Source organism: Nicotiana tabacum, chromosome 10, assembly GCF_000715075.1.
Source record: "Nicotiana tabacum cultivar K326 chromosome 10, ASM71507v2, whole genome shotgun sequence".
Classification (NCBI taxonomy): Eukaryota; Viridiplantae; Streptophyta; class Magnoliopsida; order Solanales; family Solanaceae; genus Nicotiana; species Nicotiana tabacum.
The window spans coordinates 138,105,406-138,128,517 of record NC_134089.1 but is presented as its reverse complement, the minus strand read 5'-3'; the positions used below and the strand labels follow the sequence as shown (position 1 = coordinate 138,128,517).

Below are 23,112 nucleotides of genomic sequence, written 5' to 3'. Positions count from 1 at the left end.
AACTTACCTACCACGCACCTATACTCTTCAGGCTTGAGCAAAGGCTCACCAACAGAAGCCTTCAGTTTCTCATAAAGAGCAAGAAGACAAACGACAGCAGAAGAAGCAAAAAATCCAATAAGTCATGAACAAACTTCTTTTGATGAAGAAGAACCCTATAATCAGAATAGAGAACCTCTTAAGAGAACCAAGGTGCTTAATTCTAAACTGTTCATACATAAAGCCTTTTATGAAAGAAATCTTAGACAAATCAGTCCCAATAAGGATGATATCATCCACATACACAGGTAAAATGACCAAAGAAGTCCTAGAACCTTAGAAAATAGGGAGTGATCATTTAAAGAATGAGAATATCCTCTAGAACAAAAAGCCTGAGATAATTTAGCATACCATTTTCTGGAAGCCTGTCTCAAATCATAGAGGGACTTAAGTATCTTGCAAACCAAAGGAAAATGAGAAGAACAAGAAGGAGGAACAGATAATCCAGGAGGTACCTTCATAAAAACCTCCTCATCAAGATCTCTATGTAAGAATGCATTATTAACATTAAGTTGAAATAGAAGCCAGTGTTGCTTGACAACAACAACAATTAAAGATTTCACAGTGGACATTTTAACAACAGGAGAAAATATTTCATGAAAATCAACCCCCTCAACCTGGGTATCATCCCTAACTACCAACCTGGCCTTATACATTTCCAGACTCCCATCAGCTCTATATTTTACTTTGTATACCCATTTGCAGCCTATAGGATTTTTACCGGGGGTAACTCAATAATATCCCAAGTTCTATTAGCCTCCAAAGCCTCAAACTCCTTTCTCATAGCATCCTACCACTCAGGGATAGCAGCAGCCTGAGAGTAAGTGTAAGGTTCAGGGTTGTGGAGCTGTATAGTAGTGGCATTGAAGGAAACAGACTCAGAACTAGAAGGAGCAAGGAGAGATGCAGAAGGAGGAAGGATAGGACATACATAATCCTAAAAATAAGCAGGAATAGTATGAGGCCTACTAGATCTTGTAATTTGAGTAGGAGATGAAGGAAGAATAGAATGGGAAGATGAGCTAGAGAAAGGAGAGAAAATGAAATCAGGGGAACCTGAGGAAGGAGAAGGAGGAGTAGAGATGAGAGAGGACTGGGGAGAAGAAACAAGAACATGAGGAGATAGGGGAGAATGCGAATCATCGGAAAAGTGACTAGGAACAAAGGAAGAAGGTATGCCAAGAGATTAGGGAACAAAAGATTTTGAGAAAGGAAAGACGTGCTTATGAAAAGTCACATCTCTGGAGGCAAAAAATGATTTAGTGGACAAATTGTAAAGTTTATAACCTATTTTGGCAAAAGGATAGCCAATAAACACACAAAAGATAGACCTAGGATGAAACTTGTCTCTATGAGGTTTGGGCACAATTGAGTAGCAAAGGCAGCCAAAGGATCTGAGACGAGAATTTAGTAACTCATAGGGACTCTTGTGTTTGAGAAGTGGTGAAGGAAATTTATTTATCAGGTAAGTAGCAGTAAGAAGACAATTACCCCAAAATTTAATAGGAAGGTGAGATTGAAATAAAAGAGCCCTGACAGTCTCTAACAAATGTCTATGTTTCCTTTCAACTACATCATTTTGTTGAGGGATATGAGGACAAGAAGTTTGATGAATGATCCCCTTTTTCAGAGAAGAAAAGAGAACTAGAGGAATTGGAGCCTAACTATAAAGCATTATCACTTCTCACAGTCTGTACTTTAGTTTGAAACTGTGTTTCAACCATAAAGATGAAAGGTTTTAACAAATCAAAAGCATTGCTCTTTGCTCCCATCAAATGTGTCCAGGTAGCCCTAGTATAGTCATCTATTGTAGTAAGAAAGTATTTAGAACCAGAATGAGTGGGAGTAGAGTAGGGACCCCAAGTATCTATATGTACAAATTGAAAAGGGTGAGTGAACTGAATAGAACTATCAGGAAAAGGGAGCCCAGCTTGTCTTGCTAAGGGGAAAATGGGACATATGAAAGACTGTTTGGAGGATAGTCTACAATCAAGACCAAAAATAAGTTTCATTTTGAAAAAAGGAATATGTCCAAGTGTATAATGCCAAACAACATCAGATTTATTCATTTTATTTGAATCAACCATGGTATTTACAGATGAATTATCAATAGCAACATTATTAGACACTACATGTAGAGAACAAGCAATAGAAGAATAAGAATTGACATTAACAGATTCAACAGGAGAAGTGACATGTTGGAACAACTTGTAAAGTCCATTGTTTAGTCTACCAAGCACCACTGGCTTCCTCACTGAAGGGCCCTGGAAAGTGCAAGCAGACTTGGTAAATTGTACAACATCATCACAATGAGACAAAAGCTTGTGGACAGATATGAGATTATGTTTAAAACTAGGGATGTAAAGAACATTATGAAGAATTAAATCAGAAAATAAAGCTAAAGAACCAACATTGGTAACCTTTACTTTATACCCATTTGGAAGAGACAAAAGATAAGGAATAAGAAGAGTAATTATATCTAAAAGTAAACTCCTGATGGAAGTCATTTGATCAGTAGCTCCAAAATCTATTATCCAAACAATTCCATTCATACTAGAAAGCATACAAGCTCCATAAGAAACACCCTCATAAGGCATAAGCTTACCAGCAAAGTTAGCAAAAGCCAAGAGAGTGGAAAATGTGGGGAAGTAGAGATTTGGGATTATTGTAATCAGATCATCACCTGAGAGTATTGATCCTTGGTAAGACCAGGTATCATAGAGGACTACTCATTCTCAACAGGACTATCAGAACCACAAGGCACAGAAGAGCCACCAGAAAATTCAAGCTCAACATGTGCAGTAGTTCTGTGAGGGGGAGGTCCTTTGTTGAACTTGAAATTGGGAGGATATCCATGTAATTTATAGCATTTGTCTATAGAATGCCTAGGTTTCTTGCAATATTTGCATATGAGAGAAGACTTGGGAGCCTCAAAAGAAACCTTGGAAGGAAATGATGGCTTAGAAGTCCGAACATTTAATGAAGCAGACTGTGGAGAATTGGGACAGAAGACACCTGCCTATGCTTCTCATCATATAATAAGATGTTGTACATATTTCCAACAGATGGAAGTGGTTTCTTTATTAAAATATTGTTGCGAGTTTGCATATAGGTATCATTCAGATCCATAAGGAACTGATAAACCTTCTGCTCTTCATCTTCAGCAGCCTTACCCCCACAATTACAAACTCTAACCTTATAAGAAGCTATTTCATCTCAAAGTTATTTGATTTTATTAAAGTAAGAAGCTATGTCTAAAGACCGTTGAGAGATATGTGCTAATTCTTTCTTTAGCTCAAAAACTCTGGCCCTATCAGCCTTACTGTATCTCTCCTCCAATTCACACCAAATATCTTTAGCATATTCAGAGTATTCTATGCTATGAGATATTTTTTTTGACGAGGAATTAACCCACCATGACACTACAAGATCATTACACCGTTGCCATTGACGTGCCAGAGGAGATCTTAGAAGTGGCTTTGTAGAGGTGCCATTGATAAAATCAAGTTTATTATGAATGGAGATAGCAACCAAGATGTTTCTCCCTCCAGCTGCCATAGCAACTTCTATCAAATGGACTAGAGACCAAAGAGGTTCCCAGCACATCCGATGGATGTATATATAATGGATGACATGGATGTGTAAAATTATCTTCGTGAAATATAGTACGAGATGCAGTAGAGGAAGAAGAATGTGTAATTGCAGGATTATCATTCGTCATTGAGAGGAAATATATCAATAAGAAACAGTCAGCAATTCAACAAACAAATTTATGAAATATGAAGAGAGAACTGGTGTACCCCCTATTTTGCAACTGAAAAGAGAACATCCTTGTGATCGAACTTCCGGTGGCTCAGCTAAACACCGACGAGAAAACCCTAGCTTGAATCAGATGAGCAAATCAGCCAAGTACAGTCAAATATCCAGAGAAATAGTAAAATCCAGCAGAGACGGACGATAATGAGAAGAAATCATCCAACAAAAACCAAACAAAACCATAATCCATTACGAATGCAGTCCAAACGAAAAAACAATCGATGAAAACTGAAGAGGTTAACATCGATCGGAAGCTAATGATACGATCTACCAGAATCTATGCTCTGATACCATGTAAATTATCGAAATTTATAGAGAGATTGACAAAATGTAAACTAGGGTTCATAGGTTGAGAGAAGGTTCAGGAGAAAGCAGATATTTTCTACATTGAGAAATGTCAATCTGGTTACAAAAATGAGGGACTCCTCTTATAAATAATGGGCCTGACCCGATGGCCTAACTAATACAAAACAATGGACTCAATATAGACATGGACCTAAGTTATAAGAATAGCCCAAATAGTTCAGCCTTTATCTAATATTCTAACAAGTATATAAAAGAATGTCATAAATATTGCATTAAACATTTGAGATCATGGGAAGATTATGAAAGTGTGAGAGTTACAACTATAATGGTGAGAAATAATGGAGGTTCTCTACATAATGGAGAAGAGTAGTGAGAGTTATATTTGATTAGTGGACATCCATATAGATATGTATTTCATAACAAGTTGTAGATAATGTAATGTGTACAACGATGTCGGCAACCGTGTGGTCAATTGAAGGAAATTACAACGTCCAATTTTCGTCTCATTTTGATAAATATCTAAAGTAATTCCACTATAAATGCAGACACATCATTAACAAATTCATCCACCAATCCAACGATTAAAGGTAAAGGGACGAACATAAAATCAGTTTTTGTGCAATTAAACAACTGAAATGGCAAGAGCCAACTACAAAGTATCAGCCGTTCTTTTCAGCTTTGTTCTTGCTGTTCCTTCTCTCCGTTTACGTGGCAAAAAGTAGAATACTTTCATGTAAGTAACAAACCTAAATATATTACCTTGCTAGTATTAATTATGCCTAAAAAGACCCATGACCCTAAATATAAAAAGTAAATTTTATTTAATAATATATTATTTTCTTGATGGGTGCAGCTGAAACTGGAACAAATTCTGTTCTAGTGTGCAGTAAGATTTATGGTGCAAATATTGGAGACACATGCTTCAGCATTATGGGAAATTTCAGTGTGACCCCTGAGGTTTTTACTGCTTTCAACCCTAACCTCAATTGTAACAAAATGTTCGTTGGTGAATGGATATGCCTTGATGGTTCCTCCATCTAAAGTATAAAGCATGGGATTATCAAGCTCAAGAAATAAATACTCACAATTAAATCAGCACTGTCTGATTTGCGAATAAAGAGTAAAGCTAATGTATGATTAAAAAAGTAATTTAATCTAGCTTTTTCGTATTGTTTCGGGTTTTCTTTTCATATTTCAGCTTCTTTCTTCAACAATTTATTTAATTAATTCATGTTCTAAGCTGATTTTTTAGCGTACTTCATAATTGTTTATATATAACTTGCACAAGACGATCAAATTCTATCTATAATCTACTTATTCCCTCTATTGAGCAGCATTTTGGTATATTACCCAGCTATTACTACTAGCATGTCATTCTTAATTAAATTAACTTGATGGACTGAGTTAGAACCATTTGGAAACAAAATACCAAATCAAATTGATTTTTTTTATTTGATTTGGTAATTTGTTTCCGATTCCTAAACGTTTCGTAGTTTCACCGCTCCCTTCGCAAAGTTAATTTAGACAACGATAAAACTAAGAATTAATAAAGGTTGTGCAATCAGCAATCAAAATGAAGTAATGATACATGGGATATATGTGAATGCATGAAACCATTTTTCGATATAAAATTGAACACAACACCTTGTGGTGAAAAATCACATAGAGAATATAATAGATTATTCAATCACCACTCCTCACTTATTGATTTCTATTAGGCTTAGGGCCAAGACAAATACTAGATCAAGAAATTGGTAATTTTCCTATCCATGGTTTAATGGCCAAAACGAGGATTTTCACTCTTCAAAAAATGCCTTTCGCGAAGGATTTGTGGTCCATTCTTTGTTGAAGTTGGTGGGTTCGTATTGCCACCTTGTGATGGCCCAGACGGTGGTACTACATTATTTAAGATAATTTTACCTTCTTTTTTCATGATCATTAGTCGATCAGTAAGGGCGTCACTACCGGTGAAGCCCACTATAAGGAAAAGCAGAAAGAAAATAGTTGTGCTAGGGCAACATAACTTTAGAGAAGAACATTTCTTAAACGCAGACATGGTAAATAGATGGGAGGAAAACTTGAATTTTGCCAATCAAGATGCCACTTCTTTATATAGGTTATGGTGTGGTGTTAATATTGAAGTACTTGCCATGATAATCACATTCAGAATATTGAACATATCAGAATACTTGAGTTTTCAAAATTTGTACATTACTTTCTTTTGACACTTAAAGTCAAGAAGGCAAGTTAGTAATTCACAAGGTATCATAGAAAAAATTGTTTTGTCTTATTAAAGTGAAGAAGGTAAGTTATTAAATTTCATATGTATCATTGAAAAAACATATGATTTTCTTCCTTCAATCAGATTATAAACAATCAACAGACATAAATGTCAATAATCTATACTTCAATAATATAATTCGCAAAATAGTCTATGTATGATTTATAATAATAACAACAACTACGCGTCATTTCCAAGCAATTTGAGATCAGCGATATAAAATCTTTATTCTTTTCATTCAGCTTAACTTATATCATCATTAGTACTAAAATAAACTACAAGTGCAAGTAAAAATTATTAGTAGTAGTAGCAAATAATAATAATAATAATAGTAATAATAATAATAATAATAATAATAATAATAATAATAGTAGTAGCAGTAGTAATAGTGGTGGTAGTTCTCTACCAAGTCTAAAACCTATTCTCAATTAGTAGGCATCACCGATATGGATTTTTCTCTTCCATTGTACTTTATCTTTAGCTAAATCTACGCAGCTTACAATGATTTATAGATCTTTCGAAACAACTTTCTTCTATATAACTTAAGGGTGTTTTTTTTTTACTAAGGGAAGTCATTTTCTTTAAAAAGTAAAATAAATTACTTACAGGTGTTTTTGGTATGGATCGAAGTAAGTTTCTAAGAAAATAGTTAAGAATATTTTTGGTACAATGAAAGTCATTTATAGTGTTTGATTACTAGAAAATATGTTCATACGTAAAATGACTTTCCTCACATTTTCCTTCGAAGTTCAAACTATCTTAGTTTTTAATGCCACTTGCTCAAAATAAAACCTAGATATTATCATCCATCTTTAATACTCAGAAATTTCATAAAAAACTATTTGATTTGATAGTATTACTACTAAACTTTAATATAATAGCACATTTTTACTCATCGACCAAATACTAGCTATGTAATTTATCTTTTATTTTTCAATAATTATAATATGCAGTAAGATTTATGGTGCAAATATTGGAGACACATGCTTCAGCATTATGACAAAGGGGGTGTTTGGTATAACGGAAAATGTTTTCCACGGAAAATATTTTCTTGGAAAACAAGTAGTAATCTTATTCATTTTCCAGTATTTGGTACACAAATTAAGGAAAATAACTTCTCAAGAGTATTTATAAATAATTTAGATATAATAAATATGAAGTCATAAGCTTTCGAACAAACAACCTTCCGAACCCACAAATTTCATAAACTTCCGAACCACTAAACTTTCGAATCCGTAAACTTTATAATTTTTAAACCCTTAAACTTCCAAACACATAAACCTCTAAACTCATAACTTTGGAACCTGTAAAATTTCAAACCTAAAAACCCAAAGATAAAAAAACTAAAACTGAGAATGTGATGACCCAAAGGGTCATCTTATGTTTTAGAACTCAATTCCGTATTTCGAGGCCTTAAAACCTCGTTTTATCTCTTCTCGATTTGCGTACGCAATCCGAGCGTAATTCTGGAAAGCATTTATGTGGAAAATTTATGAAATAATAATTTTTGACATAAAAAGTTGATTTTAGTTGACTTCGGTCAATGTTTTGAGTAAACGGATCTGGACCCGTATTTTGACGGTCCCGGTAGGTCCGTAGTAAAATATGAGACTTGAACGTATGCCCGGAATCAAATTCCGAGGTCTGTAGCCCAAGAAATAAATTTTTGATGAAAATTATAAGACTGAAATTATAATGGTTAAAGAATTTTGGTAATGTTTGATCTTGTTGGTATCAGGTCTGTATTTTGGTTCCGAAACCCGGTACAGGTTCGTTGTGATATTTATACCTTATCTGTAAAATTTGGTGAGAAACAGAACTGATTTGACGTGATTCAGACCTTCGGTTGAGAAAATAGAAGTTTTAAAACTTTCTTAAAAATTCCATGCAATTTGGTACTAAATTCGTAGTTCTAAGTGTTATTTTGGCGATTTAATCGCACGAACAAGTTTGTATAATGTTTTAAGACTTGTGTGCATATTTGGTTTGGAGCCCCGAGGGCTCGGGTGAGTTTCGGATAGGCTACAGAGTAATTTGGACTTAAGAAAATTTGTTGGTATGCTTCAGGTCTGCAAGATCTCGCAAATGCGAGCCTCGCATTTGCAAAGAATGTTCGCATTTGCAAGCATGGGAGGGGACTGGGTAGTTTGCATTTGCAAATAAAAGGTCCGCATTTGTGAATGGAACTACGCATTTACGATAGCTGTAGGAATGCGAGGGAGTTCGCATTTGCGATACTTTTCTCGCATTTACAAGCTTCACAAATGCGAAGCTCAGGTGGCAAATGTGACATCTGCAGCTGATAAGTCTTGGCTTAGACGGGATTTTTCTCATTTTTAAAAGCTTCCAAATACAAGAAACCCTCTAGGCGATTTTTCAAAGATCAATTCTTCCCCAAATCATAGGTAAGTGATTCCTAACTTGTTTCTTTCAATCTTTCACTTCATTCTACAAGAATTCAACCAAAAATTTAGCGATTTCATGGTGAAAATTGGAGGCTTGGGTAGAATTAGTGATTTTTGTATAATTGGAATTTAGACCTCGATTTAAGGTCGGATTTCGAAACTAATTACATATTCGGGCTCAGGGGTGAATGGGTGAATGGGTTTTGGTCCGAACCTCGAGTTTTGACCAAGCGAGCCCGGAATCAGTTTTTGATTTTTTGGGGGAAAATATTGGAAAACCTATAATTATGTATTGGAATTGATTTTCTTAGCGATAAATGATATTATTAAGTTAATTATAACTAGATACGAGTGGTTTGGAGGTGGAAACTAAAGGAAAAGCCGTAATTGAGCTTTGAGTTGGTCGTTGGATTAAGGTAAGTGTTTGATCTAACTTTGACTCGAGAGATTAGGGATTCCCGACTTAATTTCTATGTGAAATTCCATGTGTGTGACGTATAGGTGAGGTGACGAGTACCTATGCGCCGCCAATTTATCTGTTTGATTGTTCCCTTCCCGTGCTTAATTTATTGTTCCCTGCCTTAATTGCTACCTGTCTATTTGATATTTCCATGATTAGTTGCTACTTGTCGGATATAACTTTCATTGTTAAAAGTATTGGACATTACGTGGTTTCATCGTTTCATATTATTGGTTTAAGCTATTTATCAATGTTTATTAGTATACTTTGGATTAATCTCGCTGAGTAGTATAGTTCGAGTGAAGTTTCATAATTTTACAGCTTTCCGTTTGTTTTAGTTGAGGTTAAATATTATGGGGAGTTTTGAGCCATATTGTGAAATTTATGTTCTTATTGTATGATTGGCACTGATATGGTGGGATCAGGTTGCGCACCGTAACAAGAGGAATAAGGGTGATATATTGAGGAGTAACAAGGGTGAATTACTATTGTACGGTGGGATCGGGTTGCACGTTTCAACAGAAGGAATAAGAGTGGATTTATAAGGAGTAATAAGGGTGAATGTTCATACTGTTACTAATTATATAGTGGGATCGGGATGCGCGCCGCATCGGTTTATTGTTTGTGTATCCTTCTTCTGCTGTGAAGTTACTCTATAATGTTGTGTCTCACTTAAAGATTGGTTATAACTGGTACTGATAAGATATTTGAGTTCCGTATTCATTTTTGTTGCAAGTTACTATTTCATTTTGTATCGTACTTCTTTTTGCTTCATTATATAATGTATGCAGGATATATTGTAATTGCCCCGCCGTAGCCTCGTCACTACCTCGTCGATGTTAAGCTCTGCACTTACCAATACATGGGGTCGGTTGTACTGATACTGCACTTTGCACTTTCTGTGTAGATTTCGGAGTAGGCAGTGGCTGATTGAGTGATTGGCTAAAGGTCCACAGTTTGGAGACACAAGGTAGTCCTATTGGCGTCCGCAGGCCCTGGCGTCCCCTTTTACATTTATGCATTTCTGTTTTTCTTTCTTTTCAAAAAGATGTAATTTCTTTCAGACCAATATTTGTAGTAATTCATAGTATGTTCGTGGATTGTGACACCAGTTTATGGGTAATAGTAGTAGTAATAGTTTTGGCAATAGTTTATATATAAAGCAGTGTTTTACTTACTTCCGCAGTTATGATCACTTGTTTTAACTTGTTTATTTTTATTCAATAAATTGTAAAGGAAAATGGTTAATAAATCTCTAACATTGGCTTGCCTAATGAGTGTGTGTTAGGCGCCATCATGGTCCCGTTGGTGGGAATTTCGGGTCGTGACAAGTTGGTATCAGAGCACTAGGTTGCCTAGGTCTCATAATTTATGGACAAGCTTAGTAGGGTTTGAGGGATCGGTACGAAGATGTCTGTGCTTATCCCCCGGAGGCTAGAGAGTTTAGGAACAATTTCACTTCTATTCATCTCCGTCGTGCGATTTGATCTCTCAATGGTAATTGACCTCTCTACTCTTGCTCTTTTGCAGATGGCGAGAACACGTACCGCTTCTTCAACTGAGCAGCAGCCAGAGCCCCCAGTGGCAGCTCCTACGAGGGGCAGATGACTAGGCAGGGGCAGGGCTCAGCCCAGAGCTTGAGCACCAGCACCAGCAGTGAAGCCTCAAGTAGAGTTTGATGAGGAGGCTCCAGCCTAGACCGTTCCAGCAGGGCCATCTCAGGTTCCAGAGGGGTTCATTACTACTGCAATACTTCAAGATGCTTTGGTCCGTCTAGTGGGCCTTATGGAGAGTGTTGCTCAGGCTGGCACATTTCTTGTAGCACCAGCCATCTTTCAGGAAGAGGGAGGAGCCCAGTCTCCCGCTAGTCACACTCCGGAGCATATTTCTCCCCAGTTTCAGACCCCAACAACTCAATCATTTGGGGTAGTTCCGCCAGGAGTTGCAGCATAGGCCGACGATGAATCAACTATGTCTTCTGAGGCTTTGTTGAGATTGGATAGGTTTACCAAGCTTTTCACCACTCAGTATAGCGGTACACCTTCAGAGGATCCCCAGGACTATCTGGATAGTTGCTACGGGTTTTACGGAACATGGGGATAGTGGAGACCAATGGGGTCAACTTTGCTGCCTTTCCTCTATCAAGTTCCGCCAAGAAATGGTGGAGGGATATTTGTTTGGCCAGATCAGCTGGGTCGCCAGCTCTTACTTGGGACCAGTTCTCTCAGCTATTTCTAGAGAAGTATCTTCCTATCACTCAAATAGAGGACTACCGGAGGCAGTTCGAGCGCCTTCAGCAGGGTTCTATGACTGTCACTCAGTACGAGACTAGATTTGTTGATTTGGTCCGTCATGCTCTTCTTATACTTCCTACAGAGAGAGAGAGAGAGAGAGAGAGAGAGAGAGAAGGTTTATTGAGGGACTTGCTCAGCCTATCAGATTGCAGATGGCTAAAGAGATATGGAGTGAGATTTCTTTCCATGCAACCAATGTGGCCAGACGAGTTGAGATGGTCCTAGCTCAAGGGAGTGGTCAGGGGTCTGATAAGAGGCCGCATCACTTCGGTGGATTTAGTGGGGCCTCATCTGGTGGTCGAGGTACTTTTGGTAGGGGCCATTATATTAATTCAGTACTTTAGACATCTCATGGAGCTTCAAGAAGTCGTAGTCCTTATGTACCTCCTTCAGGGCAGCCAGCTTACAGTGCACCACCAGCTCCTATTAGAGCATCTCCTCTTTAGAGTTATTATCGCAGTCAGTCGGCCCGTCAGGGTTAGTCTCAGTTTCCACAGCCATAGTATCAGGATGGATGCTCCGAATGTGGTGAGTATGGGCATATCCGGAGGACCTATCCAAGATTAGTGGGCGTTCAGCCACAGCAGCAGGGTTCTCGTGCCATGATTCCAGCACCGCTCGCTCATCTAGCTAGAGGTAGGGGTCAGGGAGCCAGAGGTAGAGGTCAGGCCGCTAGAGGTAGAGGTTAGGTTGCTAGAAGTGGAAACCATCCAGTTAGAGGTCGTCCCAGGGACGTAGTTCAGAGTGGTGGGCCCCAGACCCGATGTTACGCTTTCCCAGCCAGGCCTGAGGCTGAGTCATCTGACGTTGTTATCACAGGTAATGTTTTAGTTTGCAGTAGAGATGCTTCAATTCTATTTGATCTAGGGTCTACATACTCCTATGTGTCATCTTATTTTGCTTCATATTTGGTTATGCCTCGTGATTCTTTGAGTGCTCTTGTGTATGTGTCTACATCGGTGGGGGATTCTATTATCGTAGATCGTGTCTATCATTTGTTTGTGGTTATTATTGGGGGTCTCAAGACTAGTGTAGATCTACCACTTCTCGATATGGTTGATTTCGATGTTATTTTGGGGATGGATTGGTTGTCACCTTATCATGCCATATTGGACTGTCATGCCAAGATAGAAACCTTAGCCTTGCCAGGGTTGCCTCGATTGAAGTTGAAAGGGACTCCTGGTCATTCTACCAGTAGGGTTACCTCTTATATGAAGACTCGACATATGATCGAGAAGGGGTGTTTGGGTTATTTGGCTTATGTTCGTGATTCTAGTATGGAGGTTCCTTACATGGATTCTGTACCAGTTGTTCGGGAATTTCCTAAGCTATTTCCTGCAGACCTGCCGGGGTTGCAACCTGATAGGGATATTGACTTCTGTATTGATTTGGTTTCGGGCACTCAACCCATTTTTATTTCGCCATACTGCATGGCCCCGCTAGAGTTGAAAGAATTAAAGGAGCAGTTTCAAGATTTGCTTGATAAGGGCTTTATTATACCAAGTGTCTTGCCTTAGGTTGCGCTGGTGTTGTTTGTAAAGAAGGAGGATGGGTCGATGAGGATGTGTATAGACTATCGGTAGTTGAACAAAGTCACCATCAAGAACAAGTATCCATTTTCGAGGATTGATGACTTATTTGATTAGCTTTAGGATAACAAGGTGTTTTCAAATATCGATTTGAGGTCTGGCTAACATCAGTTGAGGATTAGGGCATCCGATGTCCCTAAGACAGCTTTTCGGACTCGATATGGGCATTATGAGTTTCTAGTGAAGTCATTTGGCTTGACAAATACCCCAACAACATTTATGGATTTGATGAACCGGGTGTTCAAGCCTTACCTGGTTTCCTTTGTGATTATTTTTATTGATGATATCTTTATCTACTCCCGCAGCCGAGAGGAGCATGAGCAGCATCTTTGAATCATTCTTCAAACTCTGAGAGACAACCAGTTATATGCTAAGTTTTTGAAATGTGAGTTTTGGTTGAGTTTAGTTGCTTTCTTGGGTCACTTTGTATCAGCAGTGGGTATTCAGGTGGATCCTAAGAAGATTGAGGTCGTTCAGAATTTGCCTAGACCTACTTCAGCCATAGAGATCCGTAGTTTCTTGGGTTTGGCGGGTTATTACTGTCGGTTCATAAAGAGGTTTTCATCTATAGCAACCCCATTGACTAGGTTGACCCAAAAGGGTGCCCTGTTCAGATGGTCAGACGGGTGTGAAGCGATCTTTTAGAAGCTCAAGATAGCTTTGACTACAACGCCAGTGTTGGTGTTGCCCATGGGTTTAGGGCCCTATACAGTATATTATGATGCATCTCGTATTGGACTTGGTATGGTATTGATGCAGGGTGTCAAGGTTATTGCATATGCTTTGCTGAAGCTAAAGATTCACGAGAAGAACTATCTAGTTCATGACTTAGAGCTGACAACCATTGTTCACGTGCTGAAGATTTGGAGGCACTATCTCTATGGCATGTCGTGTGAGGTGTTCAGAGATCATAAGAGTTTGCAGTATTTGTTCAAACAAAAAGAGGTCAATTTGAGGCAGAGAAGGTGGTTGGAGTTATTGAAAGACTATGATATCATCATCTTGTATCATCCCAGGAAGGCCAATGTGGTGGCCGATGCTTTGAGTAGAAAGTCAGCTAGTATGGGCCCTTGCGTACATTCTAGTCGGTGAGAGACCACTTGCATTAGATGTTCAGGCATTGGCCAATCAGTTCGTGAGGTTGGATGTTTCTAAGCCCAGTCGTGTTTTAGCTTGTACAGTTGCTCGGTCTTTTTTATTTGAGCGCATCATGGATCGGTAGTGTGATGACCCTCATTTTCTTGTCTTTAGGGACACAGTGCGGCACAGTGATTCCAAGAAGGTTACGGTTGGAGACGATGGAGTTTTGAGGATGTAGGGTCGTGTTTGTGTGCCTAATGTAGATGGACTCCATATTCTGGAAGAGGCCCATAGTTCCCAGTATTCTATTCATCCGGGCATTACTAAGATATATCAGGACTTGCGGCAGCATTGTTGGTAGAGGAGGATGAAAAAGGATATAGTTGCACATGTAGCTTGGTGTTTAAATTATCAGTAAGTAAAGTACGAGTATTAGAGACCTGGTGGTTTGCTTCAGAAGATAGATATTCCTGAGTGGAAGTGGGAGCGTATCACCATGGATTTTGTTGTTGGACTCCTACGGACTCAGAGGAAGTTTGATGCACTTTGGGTTATTGTGGATAAACTGACCAAGTCAGCACATTTTATTCCTGTGGCAGTTTCCTATTCTTCGAAGCGATTGACAGAGATTTATATCCGTGAGATCGTTCGTTTTCATGGGGTGCTCGTGTCTATCATTTCTGATCGAGGTACACATTTTACCTCGCACTTCTGGAGGGCTGTATAGTGTGAGTTAGACACGCGGGTCGAGTTGAGTACAACATTTCACCCTGAGACGGACAAATAGTCCGAGCGTACTATTCAGATCATGGAGGATTTCTTGGGATCAGTTCTTGCCGTTACCGGGGTTTGCCTACAACAATAGTTATCAGTTGAACATCCAGATGGTTCCCTATAAGGCATTATATGGTAGACGGTGTCGATTGTCGGTTGGGTGGTTTGAGCCGGGGAGGCTCGGTTATTGGGTACAGATTTAGTACAGGATGCCCTGGATAAGGTCAAGATCATTCAGGATAGACTTCGTACAGCTCAGTCCAGGCAAAAGATTTATGTCGACCGTAAGGTTCGTAATGTGGCATTCATGGTCGGAGAGAGAGTGTTGCTTCGGGTATCACCCATGAAGGGTGTGATGCGATTTGGGAAGAAGGGCAAGTTAAGCCCTAGGTATATCGGACCTTTCAAGATCCTTGAGCAAGTGGGAGAGGTGGCCTATAAACTTGCGTTGCCACCAGGTTTATCAGTGGTACATCCAGTGTTTCGTGTGACCATGCTTCGGAAGTATCACAACGATCAATCCCACGTATTAGACTTCAGCACTGTCCAGTTGGACCGGGATTTGACCTACGAGGAGGAGACGGTAGCCATTTTAGACCGGCAGGCTCCTCAATTGATATAGAAGAGTTATCCTTCGGTTTGAGTGTAGTAGAGAGGTCAGCCTGTCGAGGCAGCTCCTAGGAGTTTGAGTTCGATGTGCGGAACAAATATACCCACCTTTTCACCAGCTTAGGTACTTTTCTATGTCCGTTCAAGGACGAACAGTTGTTTTAGAGGTGGAGAATGTTATGCCCCAAAGGGTCATATTATGTTTTAGAACTCGATTATGTGTTTTGAGGCCTTAAAAACCTTATTTTATCTCTCCTCGATTTGCATGCACAGTCTAGGCGTGATTCCAGAAAGCTTTTATATGGAAAATTTATGAAATAATAATTTTTGGCCTAAAAAGTTAATTAGTTGACTTCGGACAATGTTATGAGAAAATAGACCTGGACCCGTATTCTGACGGTCCCGGTGGGTGCGTAGCAAACTATAGGACCTGGGCGTATGCCCGAAATCGAATTTCGAGGTCCTTAGCCCGAGAAATAATTTTTGATGAAAATTGTAAGACTGAAATTATAATGGTCTAAAGAATTTTGGTAATGTTTAATCTTGTTGGTATCGTGTCTGTATTTTGGTTAAGGAGCCCGGTATAGGTCCGTTATGATATTTATACCTTATCTGTGAAATTTGGTGAGAGACAGAATTAATTTGACGTGATTCGGACCTTCGGTTGTGAAAATATAAGTTTTAAAACTTTCTTGAAAATTTCATGCAATTTGGTGCTAAATTCGTAGTTCTAGGTGTTATTTTGGCGATTTGATCGTATGAGCAAGTGCGTATGATGTTTTAAGACTTCTGTGCATGTTTGGTTTGGAACCGCGAGGGCTTGAGTGAGTTTTGGATAGGCTAAAGAGTGATTTGGAATTAAGAAAATTTGCTGGTGTGCTTCAGGTCTGAAGATCTCGCAAATACAAGGTCTGGCTCGCAAATGCGAGCCTCGCATTTGCGAGCATGGGAGGGGATTGGGTAGTTTGCATTTGCAAAGAAAAAGGCTCGTATTTGCGGAAGTCCAAGTTCGCATTTGCGACTGGAACTTCTCATTTGCGATGATTGCAGGAATGCGAGGGAGTTTGCATTTGCGAGCTTCGCATTAAGCTCAGGTCGCAGATGCGACATCTGCAGTTGATAAGTCTTGGCTTAGACGGAATTTTTCTCATTATTCAAAACTTCCAAACACAAGAAACCCTCTAGGCGATTTTTCAAAGATCAATTCTTCCCCAAATAATAGGTAAGTGATTCCTAACTTGTTTCTTTCAATCTTTTACTTCATTCTAAAAGAATTTAACCAAAAATTTAGGGATTTCATGGTGAAAATTGGGGGTTTGGGTAGAATTAGGAATTTTTGTATAATTGGATTTTAGACCTCGATTTGAGGTCGGATTTTGAAACTAATTACATATTCGGACTCGGGGGTGAATGGGTGAAGAGTTTCGGTCCGAACCTCGAGTTTTGACCAAGCGAGCCCGGGGTCGATTTTTGACTTTTTGGGAGAAATGTTGGGAAACTTATAATTATGTATTAGAATTGATTTCCTTAGCGATAATTGATGTTATTAAGTTAATTATGACTAGATACGAGTGGTTCGGAGGTGGAAACTAAAGGAAAAGCCGTAATTGAGCTTTGAGTTGTCCGTTAGATTGAGGTAAGTGTTTGATCTAACTTTGACTCGAGGGATTACGGATTCCCGACTTAATTGCTATGTAAAATTCCATGTGTGTGGCTTATAGGTGAGGTGACGAGTACCCATGCGCCGCCAATTTATCTGTTTGACTGTTCCCTTCCCGTGCTTAATTTATCCTGCCTTAATTGCTACCTGTCTATTTGATATTTCTATGATTAGTTGCTACTTGTCGGATACTTCTTTCATTGTTAAAAGTATTGGACATTACGTGGTTTCATCGTTTCATATTATTGGTTTAAGCTATTTATCAATGTTTATTAGTATACTTTGGATTGGTCTTGCTCAGTAGTATATTCGAGTGAAGTTTCATAATTTTACCGCTTTCCGTTTGTTTTAGTTGAGGTTAAATATTGTGGGGAGTTTTGAGCCATATTGTGAAATTTATGTTCTTCTTGTGTGATTGGCACTGATATGGTCCGATCGGATTGCACGCCACAACAAGAGGAATAAGGGTGATATATTGAGGAGGAATAATGGTGAAATGTTATTATATAGTGGGATCGGGATACGCACCGCATCAGTTTATTGATTATGTATCCTTCTTCGGTTGTGAAGTTACTTTGTAGTGTTTTATCTCACTTAAGGATTGGTTATAGTTGGTACTAATAAGATATTTGAGTTCCGTATTCATTTTTGTTGCAAGTTACTGTTTCATTTTGTACCGTACTTCTTTTTCGCTTTTTTATCTACTGTATGCAGGATATATTGTAATTGCCCCGTCGTAGCCTCGTCACTACCTTGTCGAGGTTAGGCTTGGCACTTACCACTACATGGGATCGATTGTACTGATACTGACTCTGCACTTTCTGTGCAGATTTCGGAGCAGGCAGTGGCTGATTGTGAGATTGGCTGCATGTCCACAGTTTGGAGACCCAAGGTAGTCCTGTTGGCGTCCGCAGGCTCTGGCGTCCCCTTCTACAATTCTACATTTTTGTTTTTCTTTCAGACCAATATTTGTAGTAATTCATAATATGTTCGTGGATTGTGACACCAGTTTCTGGGTGGTAGTAGTAGTAATAGTTCTGGCAATAGTTTATATGATGCGGCGTGCAGTCCGCTCCCATAAGTATCTCCACAATCAGGCTCTCGGCTTCACTTAGTCATCAATCTCTCCAGTCTCTCGGGCTCTCAATAATCAGCCTAAACAGCGATGATATAATGTATCAATAAAAGAACAATAGAGACTGAGTTATAATATGGAGGTAAAACTATGACTAAGTACAAAACAACAATTTAGCAGAAAAGTTAACATGTAACATGGCCTCCGTGTGTACCTACAGTACAAACACATAGCCTAAATATGATTTCTAACATGATTTGTAGTTCAATTTCTATAACACATGGAGAATATACAGATAACAATAGATTATTCAATTATACAGTTCCATGGAATTGACCAAGTCAAAATTCCTACGGTGCACGCCCACACGCCCATCACCTAGCAAGCGCATCACCTCAAAACTAATGACATGACACATAATACATGGTTTCTTACCCTCAGAACCAAATTTAGAACTGTTACTTACCTCAATACGTACAAATCCCTATTCTAACACGCCCTAGCCTCGTGAATCGGCCTCCAAATGCCCCGAATCTAGCCATAAATAGTTCAATATAATCAACACGAGCTAAAGGAATTAATTACATAAGAAACACACTAAATTATTAATCAAAAGTCAAAAGTTGACTCAAAAGCCGGCCCCCGAGCTCACGTCTCGAAATCCGTCAAAAGTCACAAAATCAGGCACCAAATTGCCACCCAAATCCCCAAATCAAACTCTCCAAATCCCTAGCTTCAAACTCCCAAATTTCACCTTAAATATACACAAACTAGGTGGGAAATTCAATGGGGAAACAAGATTATCCAACAAAAATGAGTACAAGTGACTTACCTCAAGAAACCCCTCGAAAATTCTCTCAAATATTGCCCAATCCAGAGCTTGAACTGTTTAAAATGGTGAAAATCCCGGAAACCCATGTTTTTAAACATTGCCTAGGCATTTCTACACCTGCGGAGCCTGGGCTCACACCTGCGCATCCGCTTTTGCAGACAAAATTGCGCTTTTGTGGAATTCACTCAGCCGGCAACCTACCGCATATGCGGTCCTAGTCTCGCACTTACGGGATCGCATTTGCGAGCCTTACTCGCATATGAGACACCATTGCTGCCTAGCCTAATCCACTTCCGCGATCAAACTTGTGCAGATGCAAATCCACATCTGTGGAGCTCCTTCCGCGCCTGCGACCATTGCACAGTCCTCCCATGGCCACACCTGCGCTCCCTTGCTCGCACCTGCAACCAAAACTCCGCAGGTGTCACGACCCCAAAACCAACCCGGTCGTGATGGCGCCTATCATGGAACAAGGCTAGTCGACACAAATCCAAAACCAATCAGTATTTCCCATTCTTAGGATAAAATCAAACTTTTTAGCAATAAACCTTTATACAGTGTTTAAAACAAAATAACAGTGCAAAATGAAGGCCAGACATCGGGAGAGGAGGTCACTAGTCATGAGAATCTACTACAACTGTCTGACAACCTCAAGACCAACATGGTCGGGAAAAAATAACAAAAATACACTAAGGGAGAATAAGAAAGGAGAAAAGTAGGGCTGCGATCGCCAGGCAGCTACCTTGCTAACTCCGATGAACCTACCACCGAGATCAGAAATACCTAGATCTGCACACAAGGTGCAGAGAGTAATGTGAGTACGCCAACTCAATAAGTAATAAAAGTAAATAAAGACTGAGCAGTAAGAAATCACGTAAACCACGTCATAGCACCATAATGAGTACAATATGCTTCCGAAACAGGGTACAAATCAAATCATCTCGTTAAATTCCGACTTCAGTAAAATCCTTTGAAAATGTCTTTCTAACCGTTTCAGTAGAGGTTCAATGTAATTTATAGTGAAAGTGATGAAAAATTATAATCGGCCTCTCGGGCAAAACATAGTTCGTATACAGTTCCTCGGGCAAACGGGAATTCATAAACATCTCCTAACTTAAAAATCTAAGTGGAAATAACAAGCCAAATCAGTGATTAAATTTCCGAACATCTCTTAAAAATTCCAGTTTAAAAGAATGTTGTTTAAAACATTTGTTTAACATTTTCAATAGAGGCTCAGTATAAAGATGAGTGAAATCAGTAGTTTAATTAACATATTCAATAGAGACTCACTTTAAGGACGAGTGAAAACAGTAATTTCATAAACAAGCCCCTCATGCAAAACATCACTCTTATATGTGTATATATAGCCCCCCGGGTAAGCCTCTCAGTCACTCATGACTCAACTCTCATCAATCAGTGTTCACACTCAGCACTCACGCTCAATATGTACCTTATAATAACCGCTGTGGCGTGCAGCCCGATCCATATATATAGTCGACTACGTTCACTGGGGTGTGCAGACTCCGAAGGGGCTCCTACAGCCCAAGTGATATATCGTTGCGGCGTGCAGCCCAATCCATAATATATAATCCTCACAACCAGGCCCTCGGCCTCTCTCAGTCATCAACCTCTCAAGCCGCTCGGGCTATCAGTAAAACAGGGCGTTCAGCCCAAAATATCATTTATAGTATCAAAACTGAGTAAATAAGGCTGAGTTATAAAATCAGTAAACACAACATAACTAAGTACAAATATTAAGTCAAAACAGTAAGGAATAGTAGTAAAAATCCCCATAAGGGTCCAAAACAGTTGGCACGAGGCCCAATTATGGCATTCCACCCAAAATATAGCAATACTTTCCAAAACACAATGATATCAAATAGTTTTCAATCAAGTACGCGACTTAACAGTCATACGGGACGGATCAAGTCACAATCCCCAACGGTGCACGTCCCCACGCTCGTCATCTAGCGTGTGCATCACCTCAATATAGTGAAACGAAGTGAAATCCGGGGTTTCATACCCTCAGGACAACATTTACAATCATTACTTACCTCAAATTGGATGAAATACTACTCTGCGACGCCTTTGCCTCTCGATTCAGCCTTAACTCGCGTCGAATCTATCCAAAATCAGAATCATAACATCAATATATGATAAGGGAACGAAGCTCATGTGAAAATAATCAAATTACATCAAAAATCCCGAAATTGGTCAAACCCGACCCGGGGCCCACATCTCGGAATCTGATAAAAATCATATCACTAGAGTCTTTATCCTCCCACGAGTCCATGCATACCAAGAATATCGAAATCGGACCTCAAATGGCCCCTCAAATCCCCAATTTTACCTCTCCAATTTCAAGCCCTAACTTCCCTAATTTTTCACCTTTAATCTCCTAAATTTCATGCTTAAACAACTGAAAATCAACATAGAATCGAGTTTTAGATTCAAGAAACTCACCTCAATGGAAACCCCCTTGATTCTCTCTTCAAAAACCTCCAAAAAGCTTCAACTCTAGATAAAAATGGTGTAAAACCACCCAAATTTCGCGAAGGGGAACTTATATACTTTCTGACCCAGGGATTCCGCACCTGCGGTCCTTTTCACGCGTCTGCGGTCTAACCAACCGCATCTATGTTTTACGCTTAATGTCCTAGGACCGCACCTGCGCTTATCTGCCTGCACATGTGGTCTCGCAGGTACGTTACACCTCCCTCACCTGCGACTTCTGGCCTTCTCTAATATGGCCACATATGCAGCTAATCTCACGCTTCTACAATCTCGCACCTGCGGTCCTCAATCTGTAGGTGCGGTTATGACAGGAACTCAGCAGCTTCAACTGCAAACTCTAACTTCTAACTTCCCGATAACCATCCGAAATCATCCCGAGGCCTCCCGGGACCTCAACCAAAAGTACGAACAAGTCGTATACCACTATTCAAACTTATACCAATCTTCGAAACACTTAAAACAACATCGAATCATCAAAACACCCTCGGATTCAAGCCTAAGATTTCCAAAACTTCTGAATCCCGCAAATGATCAAAAAGTTTATCAAACCTCATACGAATGACCTAAAATTTTGCACACACGTCATAAATGACACAACGGACCTACTCCAATTTCCGGAATTCTATTCCGACCCGGTTATCACAATTTCCACTACCAACCGAAAATGCCAAATTTTCAATTTCGCCAATTCAAGCCTAAATCTACCACAGACCTCTAAATTCCATTCCGGACGCGCTCCTAAGTCCACAATCACCCGACGGAGCTAACTAAATCCAAGATTGAATACTAAAAAGTCAAAACTTGGTCAAACCTGTAAGCACGTGATTTTTGCTTCACGGACAATCGCTCCAAAAGAAAATAAAAATAGTGGCAAATGGCTTCGCTGTACAATTTTTTGATCTTTCCGTGACATGTGTTGTTAGTCATTTGTGGATCTGTCCATTTTTTGCATTTAATCATTAACAAACAAAATACAGAATATGTATGTTAGGATGATTAAACCACAATTCGGTCAGTAAAAGAAAATTCAAAAAATATATATATGTGTGCATCGTTCGTTTTAGGCTTTTAGTTAACTTACTTAAATAATTTTTGTGATAATTGTGTTAAAATGTTGCATTGTTGTTTAGTTTTAATTTCGTTATTTTTATTATTTATTATTTTTATTTTTGTTTTAAAAGAAAAAATAAAATTAGAAAACAAAGAGTGAAGGAAATCGGTTTGGGCCAAAAGAAGTGAAACAAAAACAGGCCCAAAACCAGCATTCAAATCCGGTCCAAGTCCAGGCCTGCCCAGACACCTCCTGAAACGACACCGTTTCAGGCCAATCCATCTCAGCCGTTCCAATCAATCCAATCCAACGGTCCAGGATCACTTT

At 39.2% G+C, this 23,112-nt stretch overlaps 1 protein-coding gene and 1 long non-coding RNA gene across 2 annotated transcripts; one reads left to right on the top strand and one right to left on the bottom strand.

Annotated features, from left to right (window-relative positions):
* Positions 1-829: 829 nt before the first annotated feature.
* LOC142165413 (uncharacterized) lies at positions 830-3,597 on the bottom strand. The gene is made up of 4 exons (XM_075223974.1): positions 3,363-3,597; positions 3,030-3,245; positions 1,728-2,722; positions 830-976 (listed from the first exon to the last, which is right to left on the bottom strand). Exons 1-4 carry the CDS (start codon positions 3,595-3,597, stop codon positions 830-832), a joined length of 1,593 nt encoding a protein of 530 aa, XP_075080075.1.
* A 1,156-nt stretch (positions 3,598-4,753) lies between these two features.
* Positions 4,754-5,332, top strand: LOC107801909 (uncharacterized). The gene is made up of 2 exons (XR_001651726.2): positions 4,754-4,894; positions 5,015-5,332. It is a non-coding gene; the product is annotated as an uncharacterized LOC107801909 (long non-coding RNA).
* Positions 5,333-23,112: the final 17,780 nt, after the last annotated feature.

What these genes read in the sequence shown, in the direction of transcription:
- LOC142165413 (XM_075223974.1), bottom strand. Translation starts at nt 3,597, where the DNA reads ATGGCAGCTGGAGGGAGAAACATCTTGGTTGCTATCTCCATTCATAAT. An exon ending in TTCTGTCCCAATTCTCCACA is followed by an intron (nt 2,723 to 3,029) that starts GTCTGCTTCATT and finishes CAATACTCTCAG; the next exon opens with GTGATGATCTGATTACAATA. An exon ending in TTCAAACTAAAGTACAGACT is followed by an intron (nt 977 to 1,727) that starts GTGAGAAGTGAT and finishes GCTTATTTTTAG; the next exon opens with GATTATGTATGTCCTATCCT.